This window comes from Symphalangus syndactylus, chromosome 11, assembly GCF_028878055.3.
Source record: "Symphalangus syndactylus isolate Jambi chromosome 11, NHGRI_mSymSyn1-v2.1_pri, whole genome shotgun sequence".
Lineage (NCBI taxonomy): Eukaryota > Metazoa > Chordata > Mammalia > Primates > Hylobatidae > Symphalangus > Symphalangus syndactylus.
In genome coordinates, this window is record NC_072433.2 from 25,806,849 (window position 1) to 25,822,084 (window position 15,236).

Below are 15,236 nucleotides of genomic sequence, written 5' to 3' on the forward strand. Positions count from 1 at the left end.
AGGTTGCAGTGAGCCGAGATCGCGCTACTGCACTCCAGCCTGGGCAACAGAGCGAGATTCCGTCTCCAAAAAAAAAAAAAAAAAAAAAAAAGAAAGAAAGAAAAACTGTCTACCAAAATGAAGTAGGTAGGCCGGGCGCGGTGGCTCACGCTTGTAATCCCAGCACTTTGGGAGGCCAAGGCGGGCAGATCACGAGGTCAGGAGATTGAGACCATAGTGAAACCCCATCTCTACTAAAAATACAAAAAATTAGCCGGGCGTGGTGGCGGGCGCCTGTAGCCCCAGCTACTTGGAGAGGCTGAGGCAGGAGAATGGCGTGAACCCGGGAGGCGGAGCTTGCAGTGAGCCGAGATCATGCCACTGCACTCCAGCCTGGGTGACAGAGCGAGACTCCATCTCAAAAAAAAAAACAAAAACAAAAAAATGAAGTAGGTAGCAATTTCTCAATAATTCCAAAAATAAGGCTGGACACAGTGGCACACGACTATAATCCCAACACTCTGGGGGCCAGGGCAGGAGGATCACTTGAGGCCAAGAGTTTGAAACCAGGCTAGGCAACATAAGAAGACCTTGTCTCTACAAAAAAAAAAAGTTTTTCTTTTTTTTGAGACAGGGTCTCACTCTGTCACCCAGGCTGGAGCACAGTGGCGCAATCTCGGCTCGCTGCAGCCTCCTCCTCCCAGGTTCAAGCGGTTCTTGTGCCTCAGCCCCCGAGTACCTAGGATGCCTGGCTAATCTTTGTATTTTCAGTAGAGACAGGGTTTCACCATGTTGCCCAGGCTGTTCTCGACCTCTTGAGCCCAAGTGATCCCTGTCTTGGCCTCTCTACAAAAAATGTTTAAAAAATTAGCTGAGTGTGGCTGGGCGCGGTGGCTCACGCCTGTAATCCCAGCACTTTGGGAGGCTGAGCCAGGTGGATCATGAGGTCAAGAGTTCAAGACCAGCCTGGCCAACACAGTGAAACTCCGTCTCTACTAAAAATACAAAAAAAATTAGCCGAGCGTGGCAGCATGCGCCTGTAGTCCCAGCTACTCGGGAGGCTGAGGCAGGAGAATTGTGTGAATCTGGGAGGCAGAGCTTGCAATGAGCCGAGATGGCGCCACTGCACTCCAGCCTGGGGGATAGAGCAAGACTCTGTCTCCAAAAAAACAAAATTAGCTGGGTGTGGTGCTGTGTGCCTGTAGTCCCAGCCACTCAGGAGGCTGAGGTGGGAGAATCACTTGAGCATGGGAAGGCAAGGTTGCAGTGAGCTATGATTGTGCCGGCAAGGTTGCAGTGAGCTATGATTATGCCACTGCACTCCAGCCTGGCCAACAGAGTGAGACCTTGCCATCATCAGAAATACAGACCTGGCAATGCACCTGGGGTTCTCCTTCCAAAATCCCAACGTTCAACCCAGAAATATTTACTGAATTCCTGCTGTGAGTCAGGAACTCTGCCAGAGGTTGCGACAAACAAAAAGAAGGCAGTCATAGTCTCTACTCTCAAGGAACTTACAGCCTGAATGGCTCCACACCAAGAGTCCCTTGATCCATAACTCTTAGGATGCCCTGAGAGGTCATTTCAAGGCTGGCAGCTTGGAAAGAAAACTTTCTCCCAGCAAATGAAAACATCACATTTTTCCACCTTAGCATCACATCAGACACCATGGCAACAGAGGGCTATACCAAGAATTAGCTCAGTGATGATCTAGCCAACACAAACCGGCTTAATGCTCCTTGAGTAAGATTCCTGGAAGGAAAGCGAGTTCAAATAAGTAAGTCTCTCTCCAGCTCTCAACAAGCAGAACTGCTTCCCTTCTTCCAGGGCTGTACTTCTTTTTCTCAAAAATTTTTCCCCCTGCCAAGATACACACAGAGAATGACAGAATGATACTATTGTATAACACCCGGGAGTCAGTGGAGACAGCTGTTCTCGGCTATCCTGAAGCTTAAGGGTCGATACTAGGCTGGGCGCGGTGGCTCATGCTTGTAATCCCAGCACTTCGGAAGGCCGAGGCGGGCGGATCACGAGGTCATGAGATCGAGACCACAGTGAAACTCCATCTCTACTAAAAATATAAAAAATTAGCTGGGCGTGGTGGCGGGCGCCTGTAATCCCAGCTACTCGGAGAGGCTGAGGCAGGAGAATGGCGTGAACCCAGGAGGCGGAGCTTGCAGTGAGCTGAGATCGCGCCACTGCACTCCAGCACTCCAGCCTGGGTGACAGAGCGAGACTCCGTCTCAAAAAAAAAAAAAAAAAAAAAAGGTCGATACTTTGGCACAACTATAGCCCATTCACATCATACAGCTGAGAAACTGTGAAGAGGACCTAAGTTGCCCATATTACACACTCACACTTCCAAAGTAAAACAGAAGGCCAAACCAAAGTCTCACTCATTTAACTATGAACTTGTGATTATGATAGAGAACTCCAGCACCTACTTCTGTAGGGGCATTCTGTTCTAGATGCCAACCAGATGCCTGAGGTGAAGTGCAACTGGAGCTCAGTGTTAGATGCAAACAGGTTTCCTGAGGGCTGCACTTTTTCTAGCTCATTTATACAACTTAACAAGCACAAAACTACAATTAGACCTAGACAATGTGCTTATTCAGCAAACCCACCCTCTAGTGAATCAGCATTCCAAATCTCTTCTAGGGGCATGGCCAACTGAATCAACCCTGATTTAGAAGCACCGTATTGCAGGAGGCTGAGGCAGGAGAATCACTTGCACCCAGGAGGCAGAGGTTGTGGTGAGCTAAGATTGAGCCATTGCACTCTAGCCTGGGCAACAAGAGCAAAACTCCGTCTCAAAAAAAAAAAAAAAAAAAAGAAGCACACTATTGTCAGTTTTCCCCAATGACCAGAAATGACCTTGAGGAAATCATATAATACAAAGCAGCTTCCTACACACAACTAAGCCTGAAGAACAAACACGCTTATTAAGACAAGACCTTCTAGCCGGTTGTGGTGGCTCATGCTTGTAATCCCAGCACTTTGGGAGTCCGAGGTGAGCGGATCACCTGAGGTCAGGAGTTTGAGACCAGCCTGAGCAATACGGTGAAACCTCGTCTCTACTAAAAATACAAAAATTAGCCGGGTATGGTAGCAGGTGTCTGTAGTCCCAGATACTCAGGAGGCTGAGACAGAAGAATTACTTGAACCTGGGAGGCGGAGGCTGTAGTGAGCTGAGCTCACGCCATTGCACTCCAGCCTGGCGACAGAGCGAGACATCGTCTCAAAAAAAAAAAAAAAAGAAAATAAAAAAGAAGACAAGACCTTCTTTTGACAAGGGAAACTCTGGGAAGAGGAGCCATTAGTAATAAAAGTGGCTTCCATTAACTGAGTGCCAACTTTGCTGAGGATCTTATATGTACCATCTCACTCCTCTCTACAAGCACATGTAGTAGGCAGGATTATTCCTATTTTGGAATAAGGAAATTAGGACTTAGAGAATCTCAAGATTTCAGAAAAGCCAGAAACTGAATCTAGGTCTTTCTGACACCAAAGCCCATGCTTCTAGGCATAAGACCACAACAGGAGTCTACAAGGCAAGCCCTTCTCACTGGACAAAGGAGACAACAGTTTTCCTAGGCGATGACAAAGATCTTCAATGAGGAAGCACAATAAAGTTATCTGGGAAGTTTTTTCAAAATACAGATACCTGGCCAGACGCGGTGGCTCACACCTGTAATCCCAGCACTTTGGGAGGCTGAGACGGGTGGATCACGAGGTCAAGAGTTCGAGACCAGCCTGGCCAACAGGAAAAAACCCCGTCTCTACTAAGAATACAAAAATTAGCCGCGCGTGGTGGTGCGTGATTGTAATCCCAGCTACTCGGGAGGCTAAGGCAGGAGAATTGCTTGAACCTGGGAGGTGGAGGTTGCAGTGAGCCGAGATCGCACCACTGCACTCCAGCCTGGGTGTCAGAGCAAGACTCCATCTCGGAAAAAAAAAAAAAAAAAAAACAGATTCCTACCCCAGATCATCTTCATCAAAATCTCAAAGAGTGGGCCAGGTGTGGTGGCTCTTGCCTGTAACCCTAAAACTTTGGGAGGCCAAGGTGGGAGGATTGCTTGAGCCCAGGAGTTCGACACCAGCCTCGGCAACATGGCAAGACCTCGTCTCTGTTTAAAAAAAAAAAAAATATCTCAGCCGGGCATAGTGGCTCATGCCTGTAATCCTAGCACTTTGGGAGGCCGAGGCAGGTGGATCACCTGAGGTCAGGAGTTCGAGACCAGCCTGGCCAACATGGTGAAACACCGTCTCTACTAAAAATACAAAAATTAGCTGGGTATAGTGGTACTTGCCTGTAATCCCAGCTACTCTGGGGGATGAGGCAGGAGAATCACTTGAACCTGGGGGGTAGAGGTTGCAGTGAGCCAAGATCGCGCCATTGCACTCCAGCCTGGGTGAAAAGAGCAAAACTCCGTCACACACACACACACACACACAAAAAAAACCTAACTCAGACAGTGAGGTTCTTGAATTTGTATCACAAAATTATCCCAGGAGATTTTGGACTATCCAGGATTAAGAGGCTGTACCACCTATCACACACATACACTTGCATTTGCTGTGCTCATCTCAGATCCTAGCCCTGACAGGTGCTCAAAAATACAGTTGAATCTATCCATTCATAAGTCAGCATTCAGCAAATGCTACTGGAGGCTAGCCCCTATTTTATGCCAGGCACAGAGCCAGACATATGCAGACAGAAGACCACCATGTGACACAACAGGATGTACTCAACAGTAGCAGCATGGATATAGAGGAGTTAATGGTTACATGCCAAGCAAGGGAGATTTTTTTCCTAGGAAGTGACATCTCAGGTGGATTTTATAGGACAGATACAAGTTTCCAACACTGGTAGGTGGTCGGTGGGGTGGAAGGCAGTGTATAGCAAACTGAGAAAACTGCGTTATCTAAAGCACAAGCGGACCAAGCACAGCGGCTCACGCTTGTATTAATAATCTCAATACGTTAGGTGCCTAGGCGGGAGGGTCTCTTGAAGCCAGCTCTGGCAACAAAGCCAGACTCCCAGGCCCTACAAAAAATTTTAAAACTTAGCCAGGCGTGGAGGGGAGCGCCTGTTGTCTCAGCTACTTGGGAGGTTGAGGTGGGAGGATCATTTGAGTCCAGGAGTTCAAGGCTGCAGTGAGCTATGAATGAGCCATTGCACTCCAGCTTGGGCAATAGAGGCCTTGTCTCAAAATTAGTAATACTAAAACACAAAGGTATGAAACCAGAGCTAACAGGAGCGCCACACGCTTTAACAACAATAAACTACGTAAAGGGAGCACAGAAGTGCTCTGGTGTTGATCGGCTGGTTAAACCTTCACCAGATTAAGAAGAGCCCTGAATGCCTTGCTAAGAAGTGTGGCCTTTGTCCTGAAGGCACTAAGGAACTAGTTCCAGGCAGTGAAGGACTTATTCAGATTTTCAGGTGGGAATTATCACTTCAGCCGCTTTATGGAGGGGGACTCAGTGCCGGGGGCTAGGCTTCCCCTTGCAGGTAGAGGAATGACAAGCTTGCCAAGCAGGCAACCCAGCTGGACTCAGACCTGCTATTTCCCAGCCTGCACAAGGAAGCGATCAGCTGCCCCGCCGGCCCCTGGCAGACGCAAAGGAGGGGTGTGGAGTAGGCACCGGGCGCGAGAAGGCAGTAAGGACAAGGACAACCAGGTTGGATCAACCTGACCAGCTCTGGACGCGGGGCGGCTGAACAGCAAGCAGGCAGGGCAACCGACCACGTCCACCAGGCCCACGCGGGCCTAGAGACGGGCTATCCAGCACGACAGCACGTTCCGAGGCCAGTCCAGACTCGGACGCCGGGGACCCGAGCAGCCATCGCCCAGCCTGCTCTCCAACCCTGTAGGCCCTGGAGCACGGGGCACGGGCCGACGCTGCAGGCTGACCAGGGGCAGGCCCTGGAGCGCCAGAAAGCGACCACGACCACAGTTCGGCTGCCCCTCCCGCCAGTCGGGCCGTCGTCCTGGGCCCGGCCGCCTCACCTCGCGCGGGCGGCGGGCTCTTCGGCGTCTCAGCGGCTCTGCCGGCCATCTCCGGGCAGTGGCCGCGGCCACCGCCTCCGCCGCCGCCACAGCCATTCTCGGGCGTTAGCGTCGTGGCGTCATCACAGCGCGCAGCTGACGCCAAAACAAACCTACAGGGCGGGACGGGGGCGGACTCTCCCGAAGCTGAGCTACGCAGCTGGCGGATCTCCGAGCGTGGCTTGCCAATCAACCTCTTCGGGGCGGGGACGGGCACTCTCCTGAGGGGGTGGGTCTATTTGTCGCTCAAAGTAACTTGACCGCTGCCTGCGAGACGGATCGATGATAGAAAAAGGAAGGATCGCGGGAAATAGGGAGAAAGTTTCAAGTTTCTGGTTGGGGGAAAGGGGACTCTGTAATGCGAGCTTGGGTAAACAATGCTTTCCAACAGAGGTTTCTGGAAGTGCCTCTGGAACTCTGCAAAGGATAGACTTAATTTTCATTAACAAAATCTATTTCTTAAAACTGCACTTAGAATAATTTCAACACTCCATGTGTTGAATTTGGCCTCCATCAAAGAAGAGATGCAAAGGGTTAACTTGTAGATTGGTGAACTCAATCTTGGGCCAACTTCTGGACTCATGGTTATTTGTTGTTGTTGATTTAATTTATATGCCGAGTCTGAAAAGCAAGCGGATTTTTAAAAAATTGTTACCATTCACAATGACTTCTCTATAGGATCAGAACTGGTTCACTTTACAGTCAACCCAACTTGGAGGGGGAAAAATAGGTGCTGCAGATGGTAAGTGCATTGTAACCTCCATCCATCTTCCCCATTTCAGTAGCTCATGTATTCAAATCTTTATTATGTACTTTGCACATGGAGCTGTCTTTGATTGACTGTATAAGCTAATGTTATACTTTAAACCTAAAAATAAATTAACACCAATAAAACATTGTCGTTGGCTGGGCGCCGTTGCTCACACTTGTAATCCCAGCACTTTGGGAGGCCAAGGCAGGTGGATCACCTGAAGTCAGGAGTTCGAGACCGGTCTGACCAACAAGGTGAAACCCTGTCTCTACTAAAAATACAAAAATTAGCCAGGCGTGGTGGCAGGCTGCTGTAGTGCCAGCTACTCGGGAGGCTGAGATAGGAGAATAGCTCGAACTGGGAGACAGAGGTTGCAATGAGCTGAGATTGCACCACTGCACTCCAGCCTGGGTGAGGGAGTGAGACTCTATCTCAAAAAAAAAAAAAAAATTGTTGTCTATTTTATGTAGTAAGGTTTCTTTCTTTTCTTTTTTCCTGGGATGGAGTTTCGCTCTTGTTGTCAGGCACAATCTCTCTTGTTGTGCAATGGCACAATCTCGGCTCACTGCAACCTCTGCCTCCCGAGTTCAAGCAATTCTCCTCCCTCAGCCTCCCCGAGTAGCTGGGATTACAGGCGCCTGCCACCATGCCCGGTCAATTTTTTTTTTTTTTTTTTTTTTTAAGACAGAGTCTTGCTCTATCACCCAGGCTAGAGTGCAGTGGCACAATCTCAGCTCGCTGCAAGCTCCGCCTCCTGGGTACACGCCATTCTCCTGCCTCAGCCTCCCGAGTAGCTAGGACTACAGGTGCCCACCACCGCGCCCAGCTAATTTTTTGTATTTTTAGTAGAGACGGGGTTTCACCATGTTAGTCAGGATGGTCTTGATCTCCTGACCTCATGATCCACCCGCCTCGGCCTCCCAAAGTGCTGGGATTACAGGTGTGAGCCACCGCACCCAGCCCTTTTGTATTTTTAGTAGAGACAGGGTTTCGCCATGTTGGCCAGGCTGGTCTCAAACTCCTAATCTCAGGTAATCTGCCCTCCTTGGCCTTCCAAAGTGCTGAGATTACAGGCGTGAGACACCACGCCCAGCCGTAGTAAGGTTTCTTACAATTTCATTTAAAAAGAACAATGGTGGCCCAGCACGGTGCCTCACGTGCCTGTAATCCCAGCACTTTGGGAGGCCCAGGTGAGTGGATCACCTGAGGTCAGGAGTTGGAGACCAGCCTGGCCAACACGGTGAAACCCCATTGCTACCAAAAATGCAAAAATTAGCTAGGTGTGGTGGCGGGCACCTGTAATCCCAGCTACTTGGGAGGCTGAGGCAGGAGAATTGCTTGAACCTGGGAGGCAGAGGTTGCAGTGAGCGGAGATCACACCATTGCACTCCAGCCTGGGCAAGAAGAGTAAAACTTTGTCTCAAAAAAAAAAAAAAAAAAGTTAAAAAATTGTTTCCAAAAGTCTAGTGCAATAATTAAGGGTATAGACTTTGGGGCCAAACATACCTGGGATCAAATCCCAGCTCTGACACTTCCAGAGCTGTTTGAGTTTAAGCAAAACATCTGCCTCATCAGCCTCATTTTATTTTTTAAATTTTGGCCAGGTTGGTCTTGAATTCCTGACCTCAGGTGACCCACTGGCCTCAGCCTCCCAAAGTGCTGGGATTACAGGCGTGAGCCACTGTGCCCAGGCTTTTTAATTTTTTTAATAGAGACAGGGTCTTGCTCTGTCATCTAGGCTGGAGTGCATGGCAGCAATCAAAGCTCACTGTAACCTCGAACTCCTAGGCTCAAGGGATCCTCTTGTCTCTGGAACAGGAATTAAAAGAAATTAAATAATGTGTAAGTAGAAACTCAGTTGTATGTAAGAAAACCCAATTCCCCCTGAGAAAGAGAAAAAGCGGGAGACCTTTAAAAATTAACTGCCTGTTTTTCTGTGGCTAGGAAGCCTTATCTCTCCTCCTTTCCCAGGCATTGTGAAGACCCTGTTTGACTAGCTGTGCAGTTGCAAGGTCACTAGACAGATAAACTCAAGTCGTAAAACATGCTTCTCCTTGAAAAGTAAGAAATGATGTAATGTGGCCGGGCATGGTGGCTCACGCCTGTAATGCCAGCACTTTGGGAGGCCGAGGCGGGCGGATCACGAGGTCAGGAGTTCGAGACCAGCCTGGCCGACATGGTGAAACCCTATCTCTACCAAAAATACAAAAATTAGCTAGGTGTGGTGATGCATGCCTGTAATCCCAGCTACCCAGGAGGCTGAGGCAGGAGAACTGCTTGAACTGGGACCTGGGAGGCGGAGGTTGCGGTGAGCTGAGATCACGCCATTGCACTCTAGCCTGGGCAACAAGAGTGAAACTCTGTCTCAAAAGAAAAAAAAAAAAAAGAGAAATGATGTAATGCATGTCTCAATTAATTTAATAACTGTCTTTGTTTCTTGCTTCTGTAATATGCTTCCCCCTGCACAGATCTCCCCACACACACACACAAAATGCTTAAAAGGTAACTTAACTCTTTGTTCAGAGCTCAGTCCTTTGGATGTTAATCTGACTGGGCCGACGCACCTAAATAATTAATACATATCCTCCTGAACCCCATCAGTCTCTCTGATTCCTTAAAATCCCACTACACCTCAGCCTCCCAAATAGCTGAGTCTACAGGCACGCACCACCATGCCTGACTTGCTTATTTATTTATGTATTTTGAGACGGAGTTTCGCACGTTTTCCAGACTGGAGTGCAATTGCACGATCTCGGCTCACTGCAATCTCCACCTCCTGGGTTCAAGCGATTCTCCTGCCTCAGCCTCCCAAAGTGCTGGGATACAGGCGTGAGCTATTGTGCCTGGCCTAATTTTGTATTTTTAGTAGAGACAGGGTTTCTTCATGTTGGTCAGGCTGGTCTCGAACTCTCAACCTCAGGTGATCCGCCAGCCTCGACCTCCCAAAGCGCTGGGATTACAGGCCTGAGCCACCATGGCTGGCCTATTTATTTAGACAAGGCCTTAAGTTATCCTCCCACCTCAGCCTTCCAGGGTGCTGGGATTACAGGCATGGACCACTGCACTGGGCCATAAGCCTCATTTTTCTTTTCTTTTTTTTTTTTGAGATGGAGTTTCACTCTTGTTGTCCAGGCTAGAGTGCAATGGCATGATCTCAGCTCACCGCAACCTCTGCCTTCTGGGTTCAAGCAATTCTCCTGCCTCAGCCTCCTGAGTAGCTGAGATTTCAGGCATGCACCACCACACCCGGCTAATTTTTTGTATTTTTAGTAAAGACAGGGTTTCACCATGTTGGTCAGGCTGGTCTCGAACTCCCGACCTCAGGTGATCCACCCGCCTTGGCCTCCCAAACTGCAAGGGTTACAGGCATGAGCCGCCATGCCCAGCCCATAAGCCTCACTTTTTTTAGCTATATAGTGAGGATAGCTCCGTGCTTGTAATCTCAACACTTTGGGTGGCTGAGGGAGGAGGATCATTTGAGGTCAAGAGTTCGAGACCAGCCTGGGTGACATAATGAGACCCTGTCTCTGCAAAAATATAAAATTAGCTGGGTTTAGTAGCACAGACCTATAGTCCTAGCTACACAAGAGGCTGAGGCTGGAGAATCACTTGAGGCCAGGAGGTCAAGGCTGCAGTGAGCCAGGAGTGGGTTGCTGCAGTGAGCCAGGACTGGGTTACTGCACTCCAGCCTGAGTGACAGAATGAGACCTTGTCTCAAAAAATAAAATAAAATATAACGGGGGGTCATAATCCTGACCTTACAGAGTTGTTGTGAGGGTTAAAAGTAATATGAATTCCAGGGTTGATGGCACTCAGAAATCTACACAACACTCCTGTTTTACAGACATTCAGCGCATTAATTAACAAATATTTATTGAACCCTTACTATGTGCTGGTCTGGGCTCTGGAGAAGAGCAGGAGGGAGGTCCTTAGGTGAAGAGATATATTAATGCAGAGGGGACTGGGCTCAGGACATCCATCCCCCAGGCTCTCTCAGAACAATAAGGTACTCCTTGTCCACAGTGCTGCAAATGTGAGAAACACCATCACCATGATGCTCTGGCCTGGGCAGCTGTGCCCAGGGCCCAGCCAGCTTGGCTATCAGCCCACCCCTCTCCTCCAGCTCTAGGATAAAACACACAAAGCCCTTAAGCCCCTAGCCAGAGAGCAGATTCATTCCCCTCTCCCCAAGCCCTGCTCTATTCCATGGAAGAGTAGGGACTTAGCAAAAACCAGGGGAAAAGTAGGTCACAGCAGGAGGATGGTAATCTCCCTGACGGCTGGCCAGAACAGCCAGGCCCCTGCTCCTAGCCATCCAAGACCAGCTCTGGAAGACTTCTGGGGTATACAGCCCCAGCACCATCCTTCCCAGCAGTATGCCCAGGGTAAAGGTGCCACCCCAAGATGACACACCTCCACAGTGGGGTCATTCTCAGTCCAAGCTCTTGCTTACTGTAGCACTACTCATGCTGGACTTAAGAGTTCTATCTTTCATTCCACACCCTCCCACAAGTGCACCCTTTATATCCAGCCCTAGGTTGGATGCTAGAGACACAATGAGGATTCTGACAAAAAGGACTTCCTGCCCTTGGGGAATCCACAGTGGGGAATTCTGACCTGTACCTAGACAATAACAAGCTAGTGCTATCAGTACTGAGGCAGAAGGGAATCCAGGAGCTGTGTGGACCTAGAGGAGCCTTCTGATTCAGCTTGTAGTCAGGGTTAGGGAATAGTTCCTAGAGGAGGTGATACTGCAAGAGTGAGCCACTGTGCCTAGCTGAGTTTTTCAATTTAGAAAGTAAAGAATAGGCTGGGTGCGGTGGCTCATGCCTGTAATCCCAACACTTTGGGAGGCCGAGGTGGGTGGATCACAAGGTCAGGAGATCGAGACCATCCTTGCTAACATGGTGAAACCCCTTCTCTACTAAAAATACAAAAAAAATTAGCCGGGCATGGTGGCGGGCGCCTGTAGTCCCAGCTACTTGGGAGGCTGAGGCAGGAGAAGGGTGTGAACCTGGGAGGCGGAGCTTGCAGTGAGCGGAGATCGCGCCATTGCACTCTAGCCTGGGCGATGAGCAAGACTCCGTCTCAAAAAAAAAAGAAAAAAAAAAAAAAAAGAATAAGGCCAAACATGGTGGCTCATGTCTGCAATCCCAGCACTTTGGAAGGCCAAGGGGGTCGGATCACCTGAGGTCAGGAGCTCGAGACCAGCCTGGCCAACATGGCAAAACCCATCTCTACTAAAAATATAAAATTAGTCGGGCATGGTGGCGGGCACCTGTAATCCCAGCTACTAGGGAGGCTGAGGCAGGAGAATTGCTTGAACCCGGGAGGCGGAGGTTGCAGTGAGCCGAGATTGTGCCACTGCATTCCGGCCTGGGTGACAAGAAAAAAAAAAAAAAAAGAAAGAAAGAAAGTAAAGAATAAAGTGGAGGGAGCGATAATAGAAGTCAATGAGGAGACTATGGCAGTGCCTCTGTAAACCGTGGGATAATGGCTTAGAATAGGATCCTGGCAGTGGTGAGAGAAGGCTGATCAGAAGAGGGTTCTACCCCCAGAAGGCTTCCTCCTTCCTCAGATTCTGCCTAGCTGATTTTGCTCTTCCTTTCCACCGGTATGAAGAGTGGCTCCTCGCACACCACATGCTCTCATTCCACGGCTTCCAGAAAGCCTTCTGCAATTGTTTTGACTACACACTGCCTACCTCTTCTCAAAGAACAAGCTTGTGGAGGTCAGGGGCGGTTGCTCAAGCCTGTAATCCCAGCACTTTGGGAGGCCGAGGCGGGCCGATCATGAAGTCAGGAGATCGAGACCACCCTGGCTAACACGGTGAAACCCCGTCTCTACTAAAAATACAAAAAATTAGCCGGGCGTGTTGGTGGGTGCCTGTAGTCCCAGCTACTCGGGAGGCTGAGGCAGGAGAATGGCGTCAACCTGGAAGGTGGAGCTTGCAGTGAGCCGAGATCGCGCCACTGCACTCCAGCCTGGGGGACAGAGCGAGACTCTGTCTCAAAAAAAGAAAAAAAAAAGAACAAGCTTGTGGAGAGCAGAGGCCAGAGGAACCCTTACGGTGACTCCAGTTTTTGCCACTTCAGGTCACAGCAGGGGCTTGAATGTGGACTTCAACAGAGGCTCCCCACCTTCTAGAACAGGCCTCCCTCAGATAGACCAGAAACCCAGAAGAAGGGACTGAGCACATAGTCTGTGCTGTGCCTTGAAGGCTGAGGTGACAGGCAGAGAGAGGAGAAGGTGAAATGGTCAGGAGCCCAGAGGCTCGGGAAGGGATGGAGCTGAGATCAGGGGCACTTCACCAGCTCACCTGGCCCCCAGGGGCCAGGATAGAAGGGGTAGGCAGTGCTAGGAGTGCAGGGCTGAGACCCCACCCTCCCGACCTCAGCCAGCACAGGAAGGTAGAGGAAGACTGTGCATTCTGGCAGATCTCCAGTCTCCACTGGAGGAGCTCTTGGGACCTGCACGAAATGGAAAGCTTTGCGCTGCCACTGGGAAATGAGTGTTTGTAAGGAGGAAGATTGAGTCCCCTGTGGTGGCCCTCAGCCCCACCCATTCCATCCAAGCAAAGGATCAGTTTCTAGGAGTCCCTGACCCCAGCCGCAAGCAAGGCCACAGCCAGGAGAAAGGAAGGAGCTTAGTACAAATATAAATACCTTTAATGAAAAGCCCTGCTACGCTCTGCAGAGCCTGGACAACCACCGCCAGAGCAGGGTTGGAGGTACGGGCGCTGCTACCCGACTCAACAGGCTAGGCCAGAGGCCTCAGGAGGTAGGCCAGAGCCAGAGCAGCCGCCAGCAGTGGGGGTGCGGGGCCCATGGGGAGTGCAGGCGCTGTAGCCCGCAGCGTCTCCTGGTTGGTTCCGGAGCCTGTGCCGCGCTCCCGAACATGCACCGGGGCACCACACAGAGTGTGCAAGTTATTCGGATGGGGGGCCTGGCGGGCTTCTTGCTGTAGTGATTCCCACACTGCAGCTGCCTCCTCCGGACAGCCCGACAGGACCTGAGAGGCACAGGCATGGAAGTCATTCCAAGACCTGTTAAGGGAGTGGGATTAGGGGGATTAAGTGAGGCAAGGAGACTTTAACTTGGGAAATAAAAGGTTCAGTCCCCAATGGTGGCACAGGTTGGGCCACTGCCTCACACACCCACTGGTACCTGCAGATGGTCTCCAGCTCGCCTCCGTGGCCCATGCCGTCCCCCAAGCGGATGAGACATTCGGCGAAGCCCTGGTATATGGTGTCACATCGGTTTGGGCCCGCTGCAGCTGTTGCCAGGGGAGGTAAAAGGACTAGAAGTGGGGCGGGGGTGGGGTGGGGGAGGAATGGTAGATAGGATGAGCCAGGCCTGTCCCCCAGCCCCCAGGGGCTTATTTACCTGGGAGCACTCTGGGGATGTGACTCAGCGGAAAAAGGGCGCCCCAGCGAACTAAAGGGCAAGTCTGGGGATTACCTACCCAGGCCCCCTTCAAGGTAGGACTCAGACTGGGATTTGTACAGGGGGAGGGGGTGTTGTGTCCCCCAAGTCAGCTCTTCCTCTGAGCTTCTGGGGCTGCAGGTGGAGTGAGAAGGGTCCATGTAAAGGAGTCAGGACAAGGTGGAGGGGAGGGAGGTCCAGAAGCCCCGGACCAGGAACAGGTGCATCTCTCTGCGGTTTAGACAAGCTTTGCTTGGCCCTCCGAACTGTCTCTAAAGATAGATATTTTTGGAGAGACAAGGCAGGATGCAGAGGTATTGGGATCCAGGCCAGACCCTCAGAGAGGACTTAGGGATCCTACGGCTGGTCTATAAGTCCTGCCATTGGCATGTCTCCCTTTATCATAAGAGGGGATGCAAAATTTGGAGTCCTTCCCCCATTACTGGGGCTGTTTGTGCCTCTTACTTTCTGTCCTGAAGTCATCAGCACACCTTCCTGGAGCCCTTACAACTCTTCTCCACCCTGGCACCCAGCGTTCCCACACACCCTATGCCCAGCCTGGCCTGGCTGGGCGAGAAGGGGGTGTGGCCCGGGCCCCGGACGCCCGCACTCACCGAGGGGCAGCAACAGCAACGGCCTCAGGGCATGGGGTGGTTGCCGGCAGCAGCAGCGGCGGCGGCAGCAGCACATCATCCCTGGCTGAGAGCCTAGTGCGGGAGCTAGCTGCTTGGAGTGCAGCCCATCCGCCCAACCCCCGGGGGGAGGGACGGTGATTGGATGGGAGCTGGGGGTGGGGCTCCGAACCCAGCTGGTGGCTCCGCCTCCAACACCCAGATGGGAAAAGGAGCGAGAAGACCTCAGAGAGCAGAAATTCCCATGAGCACAGGCTGGTGCTGGGCAGGCCCCTGGACCCTCACCCCATAGAAGGAGGGAGAAGGGAGATCTGGGAAGGCAGTTGGAGCAGATGAATGGGTAACCCGGCCCCTTGGCTGGGTTGGCCTAGACAGAGCTCCACGGGGAAGAGATGGG

General features: G+C 51.0%; 2 protein-coding genes across 9 annotated transcripts in view; both read right to left on the reverse strand.

The window, feature by feature from the left end:
* Positions 1-6,391, reverse strand: part of PSKH1 (protein serine kinase H1) — a 38,277-nt gene extending 31,886 nt beyond the window's left edge. For both annotated transcript variants that reach the window (XR_010114179.1, XM_055297691.2), the window contains exon 1: positions 5,994-6,391. The gene's annotated coding sequence lies outside the window, so the exon portion shown is untranslated. The remainder of the gene's footprint in view (positions 1-5,993) is intronic.
* Positions 6,392-10,447: 4,056 nt separating this feature from the next.
* NRN1L (neuritin 1 like) lies at positions 10,448-15,158 on the reverse strand. Of its 7 annotated transcripts, none has more exons than XM_055298643.2 (3): positions 14,822-15,158; positions 13,950-14,082; positions 10,448-10,808 (listed from the first exon to the last, which is right to left on the reverse strand). In XM_055298643.2, exons 1-3 carry the CDS (start codon positions 14,898-14,900, stop codon positions 10,751-10,753), a joined length of 270 nt encoding a protein of 89 aa, XP_055154618.1. In that variant the 5' UTR covers positions 14,901-15,158; the 3' UTR covers positions 10,448-10,750. The 7 variants fall into 7 exon arrangements, with proteins under 7 accessions (XP_055154618.1, XP_063467877.1, XP_055154617.1 ...); XM_063611807.1 differs by lacking the exon at positions 10,448-10,808 and adding an exon at positions 13,429-13,828 and having other exon boundaries at positions 13,944-14,058; XM_055298642.2 differs by lacking the exon at positions 10,448-10,808 and adding an exon at positions 13,429-13,828.
* Positions 15,159-15,236: the final 78 nt, after the last annotated feature.